This window comes from Silene latifolia, chromosome 7 (assembly GCF_048544455.1).
Source record: "Silene latifolia isolate original U9 population chromosome 7, ASM4854445v1, whole genome shotgun sequence".
Taxonomy (NCBI): Eukaryota; Viridiplantae; Streptophyta; class Magnoliopsida; order Caryophyllales; family Caryophyllaceae; genus Silene; species Silene latifolia.
In genome coordinates, this window is record NC_133532.1 from 5780078 (window position 1) to 5794552 (window position 14475).

At 38.9% G+C, this 14475-nt stretch overlaps 1 protein-coding gene and 1 pseudogene across 2 annotated transcripts; both read right to left on the minus strand.

Annotated features, from left to right (window-relative positions):
* Nucleotides 1-4939: 4939 nt before the first annotated feature.
* On the minus strand, nucleotides 4940-8436 carry LOC141591493 (actin-11-like). Of its 2 annotated transcripts, none has more exons than XM_074411844.1 (6): nucleotides 8386-8436; nucleotides 7832-7875; nucleotides 6897-6960; nucleotides 6430-6793; nucleotides 5534-6180; nucleotides 4940-5139 (listed from the first exon to the last, which is right to left on the minus strand). In XM_074411844.1, exons 3-6 carry the CDS (start codon nucleotides 6945-6947, stop codon nucleotides 5074-5076), a joined length of 1128 nt encoding a protein of 375 aa, XP_074267945.1. In that variant the 5' UTR covers nucleotides 6948-6960; nucleotides 7832-7875; nucleotides 8386-8436; the 3' UTR covers nucleotides 4940-5073. The 2 variants fall into 2 exon arrangements, with proteins under 2 accessions (XP_074267945.1, XP_074267946.1); XM_074411845.1 differs by having other exon boundaries at nucleotides 7832-7900; nucleotides 8386-8402.
* Nucleotides 8437-10084: 1648 nt separating this feature from the next.
* LOC141591492 (actin-11-like) lies at nucleotides 10085-13663 on the minus strand (annotated as a pseudogene).
* Nucleotides 13664-14475: the final 812 nt, after the last annotated feature.

A 14475-nucleotide genomic window follows, 5' to 3' on the forward strand; every position in this document is an offset into this window, starting at 1 on the left:
GTCGAACCTCGGATAATCATGAAAAATGGATTAATGCTAGTTTAATGCTCGTTATTTGAGGCTGATTCGAATAGGTTAACTCCTGAAATAACCTTGGACGCGTGATTGAAAAACCGGGAGAAAAAGAAACTGGGTCCGGTACGACCTCCCGAACGGCTCAAATTTAAGTGTATAATACACGGTTTTTCAGTTTCCGGGTCCCGAACAAAATTCTCCGAAAATCACATAGAAAGTTCCTCGGGTCGATAAAGCGGCCACGCAAAATTTGAGTAGCAACGGAAGACATTTGGGGGTGCCGGTATGAAATAAACCAACATTCGTCGAACCTCGGATAATCGTGAAAAATCGATTAATACTCGTTTAATGCTCGTTATTTGAGGCTGAATCGAATAGGTTAACTTCTGAAATGTTTTTTTTTCCACTATAATTTTTACAATAAAGGTTTAAATGCCCGTCAAACGTAAGAAAATAGATTCTAAACATATAAAAAGCGGTTAATCCGGCTGTGAAATAAGCTATTATTGCAAAAATTGACGAATACAACCAACTATCATTAAGAATTTCATCCTTGGACCAAAAACAAGATAGAGGCGGAATACCACAAAGAGAAAGCGTACCTATTAAAAAAGCAGTTTTTGTAATTGGAACATGTTTTGTTAATCCTCCCATAAGAACTATAATACACGGTTTTTCGGGATTCCTGCGTCCCGGAACAAAATTCTCCGGAAGTCACATAGAAAGTTCCTCGGGTCAGATAAAGCGGCCACGCAAGATTTGAGTAGTAATGGAAGACATTTACGGGTGCCGGTATGCCATAAACCAGCATTCGTCGAATCTCGGATAATCGTGAAAAATGGATTAATGCTCGTTATTTGAGGCTCAATCGAATAGGTTAACTCCTTAAATGACCTCGGACGCGTGATTGAAAAACCGGGAGAAAAAGAAGCTGTGTCCGGTATGACCTCCCGAACGGCTCAAATTGAAGTGTATAATACACGGTTTTTCGGGATTCCAGGGTCCCGGAACAAAATTCTCCGGAAACCACATAGAAAGTTCCTCGGGTTAGATAAAGCGGCCATACAAAATTTAAGTAGCAACAGAAGACATTTGCGGGTGCCGGTATGCCATAAACCAGCATTCGTCGAACCTCGGATAAATCATGAAAAATGGATTAATGCTAGTTTAATGCTCGTTATTTGAGGCTGATTCGAATAGGTTAACTCCTGAAATAACCTTGGACGCGTAGTTGAAAAACCGAGAGAAAACGAAACTGGGTCCGGTACGACCTCCCGAACGGCTCAAATTGAAGTGTATAATACACAGTTTTTCAAGATTCCAGGGTCCCGGAACAAAATTCTCCGGAAATCACATAGAAAGTTCCTCGGGTCAGATAAAGCGGCCACGCAAAATTTGAGTAGCAACGGAAGACATTTGGGGGTGCCGGTATGCCATAAACCAACATTCGTCGAACCTCGGATAATCGTGAAAAATCGATTAATACTCGTTTAATGCTCGTTATTTGAGGCTGAATCGAATAGGTTAAATTCTGAAATAACCTTGGACGCGTGATTGAAAAACCGGGAGAAAAATAAACTGGGTCCGGTACGACCTCCCGAACGGCTCAAATTGAAGTGTATAATACACGGTTTTTCGGGATTCCTGGGTCCCGGAACAAAATTCTCCGGAAGTCACATAGAAAGTTCCTCGGGTCAGATAAAGCGGCCACCCAAAATTTGAGTAGCAATGGAAAACATTTAGGGGTGCCGGTATGCCATAAACCAGCATTCGTCGAACCTCGGATAATCGTGAAAAATGGATTAATGCTCGTTTAATGCTCGTTATTTGAGGCTGAATCGAATAGGTTAACTCCTGAAATGACCTCGGACGCGTGATTGAAAAACCGGGAGAAAAAGAAACTGGGTCCGGTACGACCTCCCGAACGGCTCAAATTGAAGTGTATAATACACGGGTTTTTCGGGATTCCAGGGTCCCAGAACAAAATTCTCCGGAAACCACATAGAAAGTTCCACGGGTCAGATAAAGCGGCCACACAAAATTTGAGTAGCAACAGAAGACATTTGGGGGTGCCGGTATGCCATAAACCAGCATTCGTCGAAACTCGGAAAAATCATGAAAAATTGATTAATGCTAGTTTAATGCTCGTTATTTAAGGCTGATTCGAATAGGTTAACTCCTGAAATAACCTTGGACGCGTGATTGAAAAACCGGGAGAAAAAGAAACTGGGTCCGGTACGACCTCCCGAACGGCTCAAATTGAAGTGTATAATACACGGTTTTTCATGATTCCAGGTCCCGGAACAAAATTCTCCGGAAATCACATAGAAAGTTCCTCGGGTCAGATAAAGCGGCCACGCAAAATTTGAGTAGCAACGGAAGACATTTGGAGGTGCCGGTATGCCATAAACCAACATTCGTCGAACCTCGTATAATCGTGAAAAATGGATTAATGCTAGTTTAATGCTCGTTGTTTGAGGCTGATTCAAATAGGTTAACTCCTGAAATAACCTTGGACGCGTGATTGAAAAACCGGGTGAAAAAGAAACTGGGCCGGTACGACCTCCCGAACGGCTCAAATTGAAGTGTATAATACACGGTTTTTCAGGATTCCAGGGTCCCGGAACAAAATTCTCTGGAAATCACATAGAAAGTTCCTCGGGTCAGATAAAGCGGCGACGCAAAATTTGAGTAGCAACGGAAGATATTTTGGGGTGCCGGTATGCCATAAACAAACATTCGTCGAACCTCGGATAATCGTGAAAAATCGATTAATACTCGTTTAATGCTCGTTATTTGAGGATGAATCGAATAGGTTAACTCCTGAAATAACCTTGGACGCGTGATTGAAAAACCGGGAGAAAAAGAAACTGGGTCCGGTACGACCTCCCGAATGGCTCAAATTGATGTGTATAATACACGGTTTTTCGGGATTCCAGGGTCCCAGAAAAAAATTCTCCGGAAATCACATAGAAAGTTCCTTAAGTCAGATAAAGCGGCCATGCAAAATTTGAGTAGCAACGGAAGATATTTGGGGGTGCCGGTATGCCATAAACCAGTATTCGTCGAACCTCGGATAATCGTGAAAAATTGATTAATGCTCGTTATTTGAGGCTGAATCGAATAGGTTAACTCCTTAAATGACCTCGGACGCGTGATTGAAAACCGGGAGAAAAAGAAACTGGGTCCGGTACGACCTCCCGAACGGCTCAAATTGAAGTGTATATAATAATACACGGTTTTTCGGGATTCCAGGGTCCCGGAACAAAATTCTTCGGAAATCACATAGAAAGTTCCTCGGGTCAGATAAAGCGGCCACGCAAAATTTGAGTAGCAACGGAAGACATTTGGGGATGCCGGTATGCCATAAACCAGCATTCGTCGAACCTTGGATAATCGTGAAAAATGTATTAATGCTCGTTTAATGCTCGTTATTTGAGGCTGAATCGAATACGTTAACTCCTGAAATGATCTCGGACGCATGATTGAAAAACCGGAAGAAAAAGAAACCGGGTCCAGTACGACCTCCCGAGCGGCTCAAATTGAAGTGTATAATACACGGTTTTTCGGGATTCCAGGGTCCCAGAACAAAATTCTCCGGAATTCACATAGATAGTTCCTCGGGTCAGATAAAGCGGTCACGCAAAATTTGAGTAGCAACGGAAGACATTTGGGGGTGCCGGTATGCCATAAACCAACATTCGCTGAACCTCGGATAATCGTGAAAAATCGATTAATACTCGTTTAATGCTCGTTATTTGAGGCTGAATCGAATAGGTTAACTCCTGAAATAACCTTGGACGCGTGATTGAAAAACCGGGAGAAAAAGAAACTGTGTCCGGTACGTCCTCCCGAACGGCTCAAATTGAAGTGTATAATACACGGTTTTTCGGGATTCCAGGGTCCCGGAACAAAATTCTCCGGAAGTCACATAGAAAGTTCCTCGGGTCAGATAAAGCGGCCACGCAAAATTTGAGTAGCAATGGAAGACATTTACGGGTGCCGGTATGCCATAAACCAGCATTCGTCGAATCTCGGATAATCGTGAAAAATGGATTAATGCTCGTTATTTGAGGCTGAATCGAATAGGTTAACTCCTGAAATGACCTCGGACGCGTGATTGAAAAACCGGGAGAAAAAGAAGCTGGGTCCGGTATGACCTCCCGAACGGCTCAAATTGAAGTGTATAATACACAGTTTTTCGGGATTCCAGGGTCCCAGAACAAAATTCTCCGGAAATCACATAGAAAGTTCCACGGGTCAGATAAAGCGGCCACACAAAATTTGAGTAGCAACAGAAGATATTTGGGGGTGCCAGTATGCCATAAACCAGCATTCGTCGAACCTCGGATAATCATGAAAATGGATTAATGCTAGTTTAATGCTCGTTATTTGAGGCTGATTCAAATAGGTTAACTCCTGAAATAACCTTGAACGCGTGATTGAAAAACCGGGAGAAAAAGAAACTGGGTCTGGTACGACCTCCCGAACGGCTCAAATTGAAGTAAAATAAATGATTAAAACGGACCTTTTATTTTTGAGCCGTTCGGGAGGTCATACCGGACCCAGCTCCCTGTCTTGATCATTTATTTATTTATTTATTTTTCCGTCCATCCATAAGCTCCCTGTCTATCATTTATTTATTTTTATGGTGTTTTTATCAAAAGTAAAATAAATAATTGAAACGGAGAGAATATATAATTTTGTGCTCCGTATATGCCAAGGTTCAATAATGTAGTACTCAAGTAACTATGTATCCTTCGGGCTTCTTGTCCTAGTTGAGTATAACAAGTCCCACAAATTATAGTATGACCGTCTCATCCCGTGAGACAGTTAAGTTTTGTAAAAGAAACACATTTATTACTAATATATTTATATAAAACTATAAATGATTTATGCTTTTGTATATCGGGACCGTCTCACGTATAAAACCTTCTTACCCAATAGTTTATGTAATAGTCCTATGGCAGTTTGACAAAAACAATTCCTTTTCCCTCCCAAGTTGAAGGAGTCAGACATAGTACAAATGTACAATGCAATAAAATCTACAAACAGATCTTAGAAGCATTTCAGGTGTTCAAAAGACGGTCCGAATTCATCATACTCTGCCTTCGTAATCCACATCTGCAACACGAAGTTAGTAATTAGCCAGTCATATTAATAACTCAACTTAAATTCACAACATTTTCCTTCTTCGAGCTTTTCAAACTAATTCTCGATAATTTCAATTGTTTATGGATGGACGGATGGACTCAGAGAACGAACCAGATCTGCAAAAGAAGCTAGTATAGACATTGCATTTTCATAATTCACATAATCAGTTGCGACAGGATTCACAACCACATTTTGACGTTGTATTGGACACGTTTACAGCACCACTGATAGGAGATCAGGCCCACTAACCCGTCTAAAAACTGCTAGCATGCGTGTTTGTGGCGTGTGAGCCACAAAGTACACGTTAGACCCCACACTCATCCAACACAAAAAAAAAACGCAATTGATCACCTCAAAGTTTTACCTGTTGGAATGTGTCGAGAGACGCTAAAATGGACCCTCCGATCCAGGCACTATACTTCCTCTCGGGTGGGGCGATAACCTTGAGCTTCATGCTTCTTGGAGCCAAAGCGGTAATTTCCTTACTAGCTCTATGAGCCAAATCAGTTATTTCGTTGCTCACTCTATCAGCAAACCCAGGGATCATTGTGGTTCCTCCACTAAGCAAAAAGTTACGATACATATCTTCCCTAATATCAATGTCACACTTCATCATGGCGTAGTGAACGGCTTCATGGATACCCAAAGCGTCCAGACCAATAATCGATGGCTTGAAGAGGGCTTCAGAACATATAAAACGCTCAGATCCAACGGTAATAACCTGCCCATCTGGCATTTCATATCTTTGCTTGACCGATGAGCTGGTATTGACAGTCTCAACCTCATGGTTGAAGTCAAGAGAAATGTAAGACATTTTCTCCTTTATATCCCTTGCAATTTTTCGACCAATATTTGTGGTAACAGAGCATCCTTTCTCAGTTAGAATCTTCTTGAGGTAGTCGGTGATGTCGCATCCAGCCATACTCAAACGTGCCATAGCGTGTTGAAGGGTATAGCCCTCATAGATTGGAACAATGTGGCTGACACCCTCGCCAGAGTCCAGCACCATACCTGGCAATCGTGCCATCGATATCATTAAAATAACATTATCTAACCAATTTTATTCCCCTGTTTGATTTTATTGGTTAACTGACTGACCGTTATTTTCTCCAGATATCATTGGATTTACAATACAACCTTGACGGCTTGACCTGTTCGATTTTCTCCAGTTTACGACTATTACTTAAGACTCAAGAAAGATCATCAAGGCATCAACAGAAATTCCAATTCAAAGAAGAAGATGCTCTGACATGCACTTACCCGTAGTACGACCACTGGCATATAGAGAGAGAACAGTCTGGAAGGCAATATACAAAGCAGGGACATCAAATGTCTCGAACATGATTTGGGTCATTTTCTCATGATTAGTCCGTGAGTTAAGAGTTGCTTCTGTAAGCATAACTGGGTGGTCCTCAGGAGAAACATGAAGCTCATTGTAGAAAATATGATGCCATATCTTCTCCATGTCTTCCCAATCGGTGACTACACCGCGCTCAATTGGATATTTAAGTGTCAATATATCACATTTCAATTGAGCTTCACTGCCCACATATTCGTCATTTTGGCCCATACCAACAACACTGGGAAAGATAGTCTTAGGAACATCATCTCCAGAAAATCCAGCCTACATTTGTGTAAAGAGAAGAGATGACATGATTACCTCCTCCACATAATCCGATACTTCCAACTTTCCATACCATATCTCTAACAGAAAAGATCAAGTATACCTTGATCAATCCAGTTCCATTGTCGCAAACAACAGCTTGGGCATCTGCCATCTTATCCGTTTAGCTGTAACAGAAGAATCACATTTACATAATAAGCTTGCAGGAAAAGAGGAAGATTTAACCAACAGAATTCAGTAAGGCACACATACCAAGCATGCGACTCACAGGATCAATCGAAAAATATTATCCAAAAGATGAAAACCACGTCTATCACTTGTACATAAAGCCAAAGGTTGAAAGAGGAATTTTAAAAGATCCTACAAGATCTAAATCATAACTAGCTTAACGGGTCAGCAGAACACAAGTACAGTTACAACTTTTTTGTTAAGAAGGCTATGTAGTCTGAGTGTCTGACCCTCCTTGGAACGGTAACCTCCCTTCAAAGAAACGAGCCTCACAATGTTTGTCATTTCTTCCTTTTTTAAGACCCCGGGAAGTTTGATCATAGATTCATTATAAAGAAAGGACAAAGAATTTCGCATTCTATGGCACAATACACTAGAGACTAAGACATAAGAAAAATTATCACGTGAAAAAAAAAAAAATCAATCCCAGTCATAATCAAGATCAAATTATCAAAGGAGAATGAAATTGTTAATGGAAGTTAGCTTCTTAGCTCAGGTCCTTAATGGAAAAATGACAGATCCATCCACAGGAAAACGGAGTAATGAAAGATGACAATTACTAGTATATACTTCAGGTGTGCCTCATTCTTCAGTCTAGCGAGATTGATATAAAATCACCCAATATTTGTTAAATTCAAGAGGAATTAAAATTTATTTTACATACGTTAAACGTTCACTATAATCATGGTACAAAGTTTAAATAATCAATTATCAGCGATCACGATTAAACCAGACCAATTTTTAGAGACTTTATTTGACAGATTGGTTCGATCACTAAGGAAAGATTAATAGGGGAAGAAACATGCATACCTTAGAGAAAGTATGTCAGAAACCCTGGTTTGCGTTTAGCGCTCCTGGTTTCAGAAATGTAGTGAAAGACTGAAACAAAAATGAAGAAAGAGGATCCAAGAAACAAAGAGATACACAAGGGATTTAAAAATATATATACAGATAAAAAAATTGTTTTGGTTCTAAATAAATATCGCAGTTGTCCGCTTACTTTCAATTTTTAAAGAAGTCAACTATATTTGCTTAATCAAATTAAATGACTGAGTTTATCTGAGGAGAAAATATAATCACCAAGAAGTTGTAGTCAACAGCTGCAATGGCTGTCATGTTGACACGGTCTACTCAACCAATCAAAAGTTGACATATTTTAATCTTAGAAAGGACATGAACAATGTTTATTTCACAGATTGCTCTCAATGATGAATCAACAGGACATACAACAAAGAAACATGAACACAATGACGGAGTATAGTTCCGTCTCTTTTTTACCAGTCACGAAATTCAACTTCAAGGGAATCAGTCGTAAAATGCAATAAAATCAGGATGTTTGAATATTAATCTGGTTATACTAGTACCTGTTAGAAGCAATTGCATGAGCAACGGATGGTCCGGATTCATCATACTGCCTTTGCAATCCATATCTGCAATAAAAAATCAAGCACGGAAATTAGCAAGTCAGAATCTTTAGCTATGTTATCTGACTCTTCAGTTCCATGGTTGGTTATTCTCGCATCCAACACAACACTCGATATGGCCATATGGGTATGAAATCCATAGACAATACTTAAGAATTTGACACTTCTTCTAGTGGATGCGGAAAGAAAGGCTCACATGACAAAAGTAGAAGAGGAGTTAGAGTGTGGTATATCATATATGAAGCATATAGTATAATTTTTGACGATGTTCTAAGCCTTATGACTCGTACATCCTTGCATTCCCCTGAAATAATCTCACTATTTCATTTTAGAGAAAGGCATGTCCTAGCAGGCTACCACCAGTGTCTCATTTTAGAAAGAGGCCCCGTGTCTCAAAATTTAAATCATAAAAATTCCGAAATTGGACATATAGATCATTTCTAAATTCTTTTTGCTAACTGAATCTCATTAGAAGATGTTTTACCTGTTGGGATGAGCTCAGAAATACAAAAATGGACCCTTCATGCCAGACAGTGTACTTCCTCCCAGATGCCGCCACAACCTTGATCTTCATGCTGCTGGAGCCAACGCAATGATTTCCTAGCTCATTCTATCTGCAATGTAACATTGTTGTTCCACCACTGAGTATAATGTTACCAGCATATGCGTCTTCTGTCCCATATCAAACATGAAACCCGAGTTCATTGCACTGGCATAATGATTTTTACACGGGTTTAGAATTTAGATGGAACAATGGCCATTTCAACTACATGGAAGTGATGGAGATCACATGTTTACTTACAACCATACCCTCTCATTCTCCTCATTTTGCAGCTCATCCCTCCTTATTGAAACTACTATAGATCCCATTACATTAAATTTAATCCAGATTACCTCCTAGTTTTCTAAGTATACCCAAATTTCCTTGTAGTAAACTAAAAGTCATTAAAATAAACATCTTCCGTTCGGCCTACTTCACCACCTTTCTTATTTCCCTACATTTCTCACAATATATAAGGAGAAGCTTTTAAACGACAGTAAAACGACCTATAGTGTTTTATTTCTCCGTCAGTAATGCAAAGATCAATCAAAATTCAAAAAGTGGGGCAATGACACAAAGCATCTCCTAAATTCAACCTCAGAAATTATCACTGCATTAAAATCATTCATTCACCATCCTTAATAATCACTGACGAACATATTATTTCACACTCATTAACAATCGTACAATATATAGTGCTTGTTCACTTCATTTATTGCTATCATTAATTGAGGTATAGAAGATATTGTAAAGTCGTCTCACACAATGATTACTCTATTCCACTACATTTCTCAAAGAATACAAGGAAAGATTTCAAACAATGTAGTGAAACGGCTTGAAGCATTTTAGCTTTCCATCAGTATTTCAACAATCAATCAAAATTCAAACAATAAGAGTAATTACACGAAGTATATCCAGAATTCAAACTCAGAAAACTATCGCAAGCATAAAATTATCCATTCACCATCCTTGATAATCATTGGCGAACATATAAATATCAAATTCACCATAAATCACACATGTATAATACTATAATTTAATTAATAAAATGTCAAAACATAAAACTCAGGGAGAAAGAGGTTACTGAATGCAGGAATGCAGTTTTGACTGGAAACAAAGGCACAAAAAGGCACAAATTCTGTCATTTCCATCAAAAGAAAAAAAAAATCAGAGCACACAACAAATATCGATCCTTCAGCTTTCTCAGCCTTATTGACTCATACTATACACAGTGACACAGACAATCTCTTTTACTCTCACTCAATCTTGAAGGCCAGGTTTGAAGGATTCAGGCGTACAATACAATAAAATTTGCCAACTGTAATTCCTTTGCCCCATTATGAAGACAATTCTTCTTCCAACTTGATCGTACAACAGAAAAACTTAAAAGCATTTGCGGTGAACAAAAGATGGCCCCGGATTCGTCATACTCTGCCTTCGTAATACACATCTACAATGCAAATAGTAATTAGCAAGATATGATTATCCCCTTCACTCATTAAATTCAGCAAATTACCCTTGCGCCGTTCGAATATTACTTTTGACACAAAAGTAGACAAACATCCCTTCCAAATTTTTAGTTCCACGTTCATATTTAACTGTCAATCCGCTGGACATAAATCGCCTTTCCACCACGGTACTAAATATCATCATCACAGTAACGGACTACAGCCATGAACCGCGATTGCGTACAATAATTTGATGGCGCGTTAAATGTCGTGGTTTATTGCGCCTTAATTTCATATTGTTCATATAAGTAGTATAGGTCAGTATCGAGGCTTTATCAGTCATCTCTAAGCCATGCATCGGTCACATACCAGCCATATAGGCCAAACATCCAGATTGTACTCCCTTTTCTTAAAAAAATATCATTTGCAAATGTATGAATTCAAAAAATGATGGGGAGATTTAAGAACAGGGTAAAGGACAACCAGTCTCAATAGATGATGTTTTACCTGTTCGAATATGTTAAGCGATGCTAAGATGGACCCTCCGATCCAGGCACAGTCCTTCCCCAGAGGTGTGATCACAACCCTGACCGCCATGTCAGCTGGAGGCCTGGAGACAAAGAAGCAATTTCCTTACTCACTCTATGAGCAATTCCAGAGATCATTGTGGTTCCTCCACAGAGCACAATGTTATCAAACAAACATTTCCTGAGATCCACATCATACTTCATGATCGAATTGTAAGTCATTTCATGGATACCCGTAGCTTCTATACCGATCATGGATGGCTTGAAAAGCACTTCAGGGCATGTGAAACGCTCAGCTCCAATGGTAATAACCTGCCCATCTGGCATCTCATAGTTCTCCTCAACTGATGGGCTGGTATTGGCCGTTGCAAGCTCCTGCTCAAAGTCAAGAGCAACGTATGCCAGCTTCTCCTTTATATCTCTTGCAATTTCTTGGTCAACATTTGGAGTCAAGGAGTGTACTTTCTCGTTTAGAATCTTCATGAGGTAGCCAGTAACATCTTGTCCAGCCACATCCAGACAGAAAACAGCGCGTGGGAGGGCAAAACCTCATAAACGGGAACAGTATGGCTGACACCATCGCCAGAGTCCAACACAATACCTGGCATTCATTGCCATGTTAGTAACATCATTGGCACATATGAAATCAATAAACGCAGATATCTGCTAACTGGTAAAACAATTAAGCATAGTACTAAGAGACCTCGAAACAAGTCAGCATCAAAATTGCCTTATTTCCAAAAAGAATACATATTGCTCCGTATCATTTATATATAACAGACACCAAATGCTGCCTCATAATGACTCACCACATAAACCTCATTAATAATCACAAAATTAAAACAAATAAGATTTGGGTTATGCTCTTTTATGGACATGATTTACTCAATCATGTACGACATTACCTACTTTACCCTTTTCATTTTACTCAATCAAACACTTTCTTTCCCTTAAATTTCGCCTAATTGTTTCAACACTCCTTTCCCCACCATCAGCCACCCCACCGCCTGCCACCTTCCCTCCGGCCAATCCACCGCCGGTCACCTTCCCCGCCCCGCCCACCTTCCCCGCAAACAATTAGCTTCTTAAATGAAACCCTAATTGTTAAATTTAGCTTAATTGACTATGTAATTAGGTAATTTTCGTACAAAAATTTGATATATTGCTGGTGAAATTAGATTAATTACTGGTTTAATGTATGAATGATGTGCATAATTGATGAATTTGGTTACATTTTGATTAACTTGTTAGAGAAAGAGAGAAAATAAGAGAGAAACTTTTCTCTTGTTTTCAAAAGAAAGGGTATGCAATGGAAAAACTATGGAAAAAAGCCCATGATAGAGCAAAGTGTGTACATGAAAGAGCAATGACGTAAGATGTTTGTTGGACATGTGAACACAGTGCATTGATGACAGTTATCATCTGGCATACAATGCTAAGTTTATGAAACATTACCTGAATCAAGTCAGATAATCAATGCATCAACTGAAAGTCATACTCAAAAGAAAAAATAATATTAATTTCTTACCAGTAGTACGACCACAGGCGTGTAGGGAGAGAACAGACTGGTTAGCGATATACGTAGCAGGGACATTGAAAGTCTCGAACATGATTTGGGTCATTTTCTCACGATTAGCTCTTGGGTTAAGAGGTTTTTCTGTAAGTAAAACTGGGTGCTCCACAGGGGCAACTCGAAGCTCATTACTAAAGGTATGATGCCAGATCTTCTCCATCTCTTCCCAGTTGGTGACTATACCACGCTCAATTGGATATTTCAAGGTCATGATGTCACACTTTGATTGGGCTTCGTCGCCAAAGTATACGTTATTCTGCCCTGTACCAACAATATTGCGGAAGGTAGCCTTAGGATCATCTTCTCCGGCAAATCCAGCCTAAAATTTTTGAAAACAGATCTAGGTTAGTCAAGCTGACAAAATAATTTACAGGGCTACGCCCACATCCAAACTGCCAACTTCACATACTGTAGCTCTAACAGAAAATATCTAGTATACCTTAATCATTCCAGTTCCATTGTCACAAACAACGACTTGGACATCTTCCATCTTATAGCTTTCACTGCAGCAAAAGAGGTCAGTTTAAAACAGAACAAATTGGAACAAGGCTAACAAGCAGCTAGCCATGCAACACAATGGATCAAGCAATAAAACGTATTTCAAAAGATGAAAACCGTCCCCCACTTATTTCGCCCTCAATACCATCATTTGAATGCTAAAAGTGAACCAGGCACTTACAAAGATTCCACAAGGACTACAACAAGTGATCATGGCTAGCTGAAAAGGGTCAGGATAACTTATAGAGTTATGGACTATTCTATGATAAAACCTCATTGTTATTACAAGAAAAAGGCTAAGGACATCTGACCCTACTTGAAACAGCAACTTGTCTTCAAAGATTCAAGCCATGTCATGTACTCATGTTTAGCATTTCTGCGCTTATGGAGGACTAAGTGAGTTTTAAACCATGGATATGAAACTTTTTACAGTTTAAGGTTTGTATCATAGAATTTATTCAATTTAATTCATATTACGGTCGTTTTAAATATATTCCTAAAATTTGTGCATGTGGAGTACAGATTAAACTTCTTATTCTCATCCCTAAAAAATTTTCTTATCAGTATAGAAGATTAAATTAAAACAAATAGTTTAATTTTCGTCACTTGATTTGAGAGATAAATGCAAGTATGAATATCCTCAAAATCATACACAATTGTAAATTATAATAATATAACTAATTTTTCAGTTTACCAGTTTTATTCATAGGTGGGTATGAGAAAGGAATAGATAAATTAGATATTGAAAATCAAATAATAAAAAAAATACATAGAGGAAAAAAATGAGGAAAGATCCTCTGTAAGAAAAAGAACAGTGATTGTTGCTTTGTACATCACAAATATACCTAACAATGCTAAGTAAGTAGCTAACCCGATCCCATAAAACTTGACCAGACCCTAAAATGACCCAAAGTGCATGACTCAAAATATGAGCCCAATTGACCCGACCAGACTAAGACGCAACCTGAATCTTGATTGACCCTATGTTGGGCCGGCCTAAAATTCCCTGACCCAAAACCACCCGCCCATAATTAACCCTATCCGAAATGATCCGAAGTGCTCCGTAATGATTGAAAACGACTGGTTTTAAGTCATAATGAATATAATATTTAATTAAAATAAAGGGTTCATGGTTTATAACATTCCATACCAAATAAGTAATTTTGCAAAATAATTTTTTTGTTAATCAAATTATTATTGATTAAAGCGTTTAATCTCTGACCTGAAAATGACACAACTCAAGAAAATGATCCGACCTAAAAGACCCAACCCCGACTAATCTATTTGCCAGGTCTCGCCAAATACATCTAGGAGATAGCGCAATAAGAAACATTGACTAAATGCAAGGTTTTAAAAAGAAAAAAAAGCATCCATATCATAACCAAGGTGCAGTTTTCAAATGAAATTGAAATTTTTGAAAAGGGAAAAGACGCCCTGAGTTCT

Excerpts from the sequence above, each read along its gene's own strand:
- LOC141591493 (XM_074411844.1), bottom strand. The coding sequence starts at position 6,947 with ATGGCAGATGCCCAAGCTGTTGTTTGCGACAATGGAACTGGATTGATC. Across the intron at positions 6,794-6,896 it reads ATGGAACTGGATTGATCAAG|GCTGGATTTTCTGGAGATGA; the intron begins GTATACTTGATC and ends ACACAAATGTAG. Across the intron at positions 5,140-5,533 it reads CTCTCGACACATTCCAACAG|ATGTGGATTACGAAGGCAGA; the intron begins GTAAAACTTTGA and ends TTCGTGTTGCAG.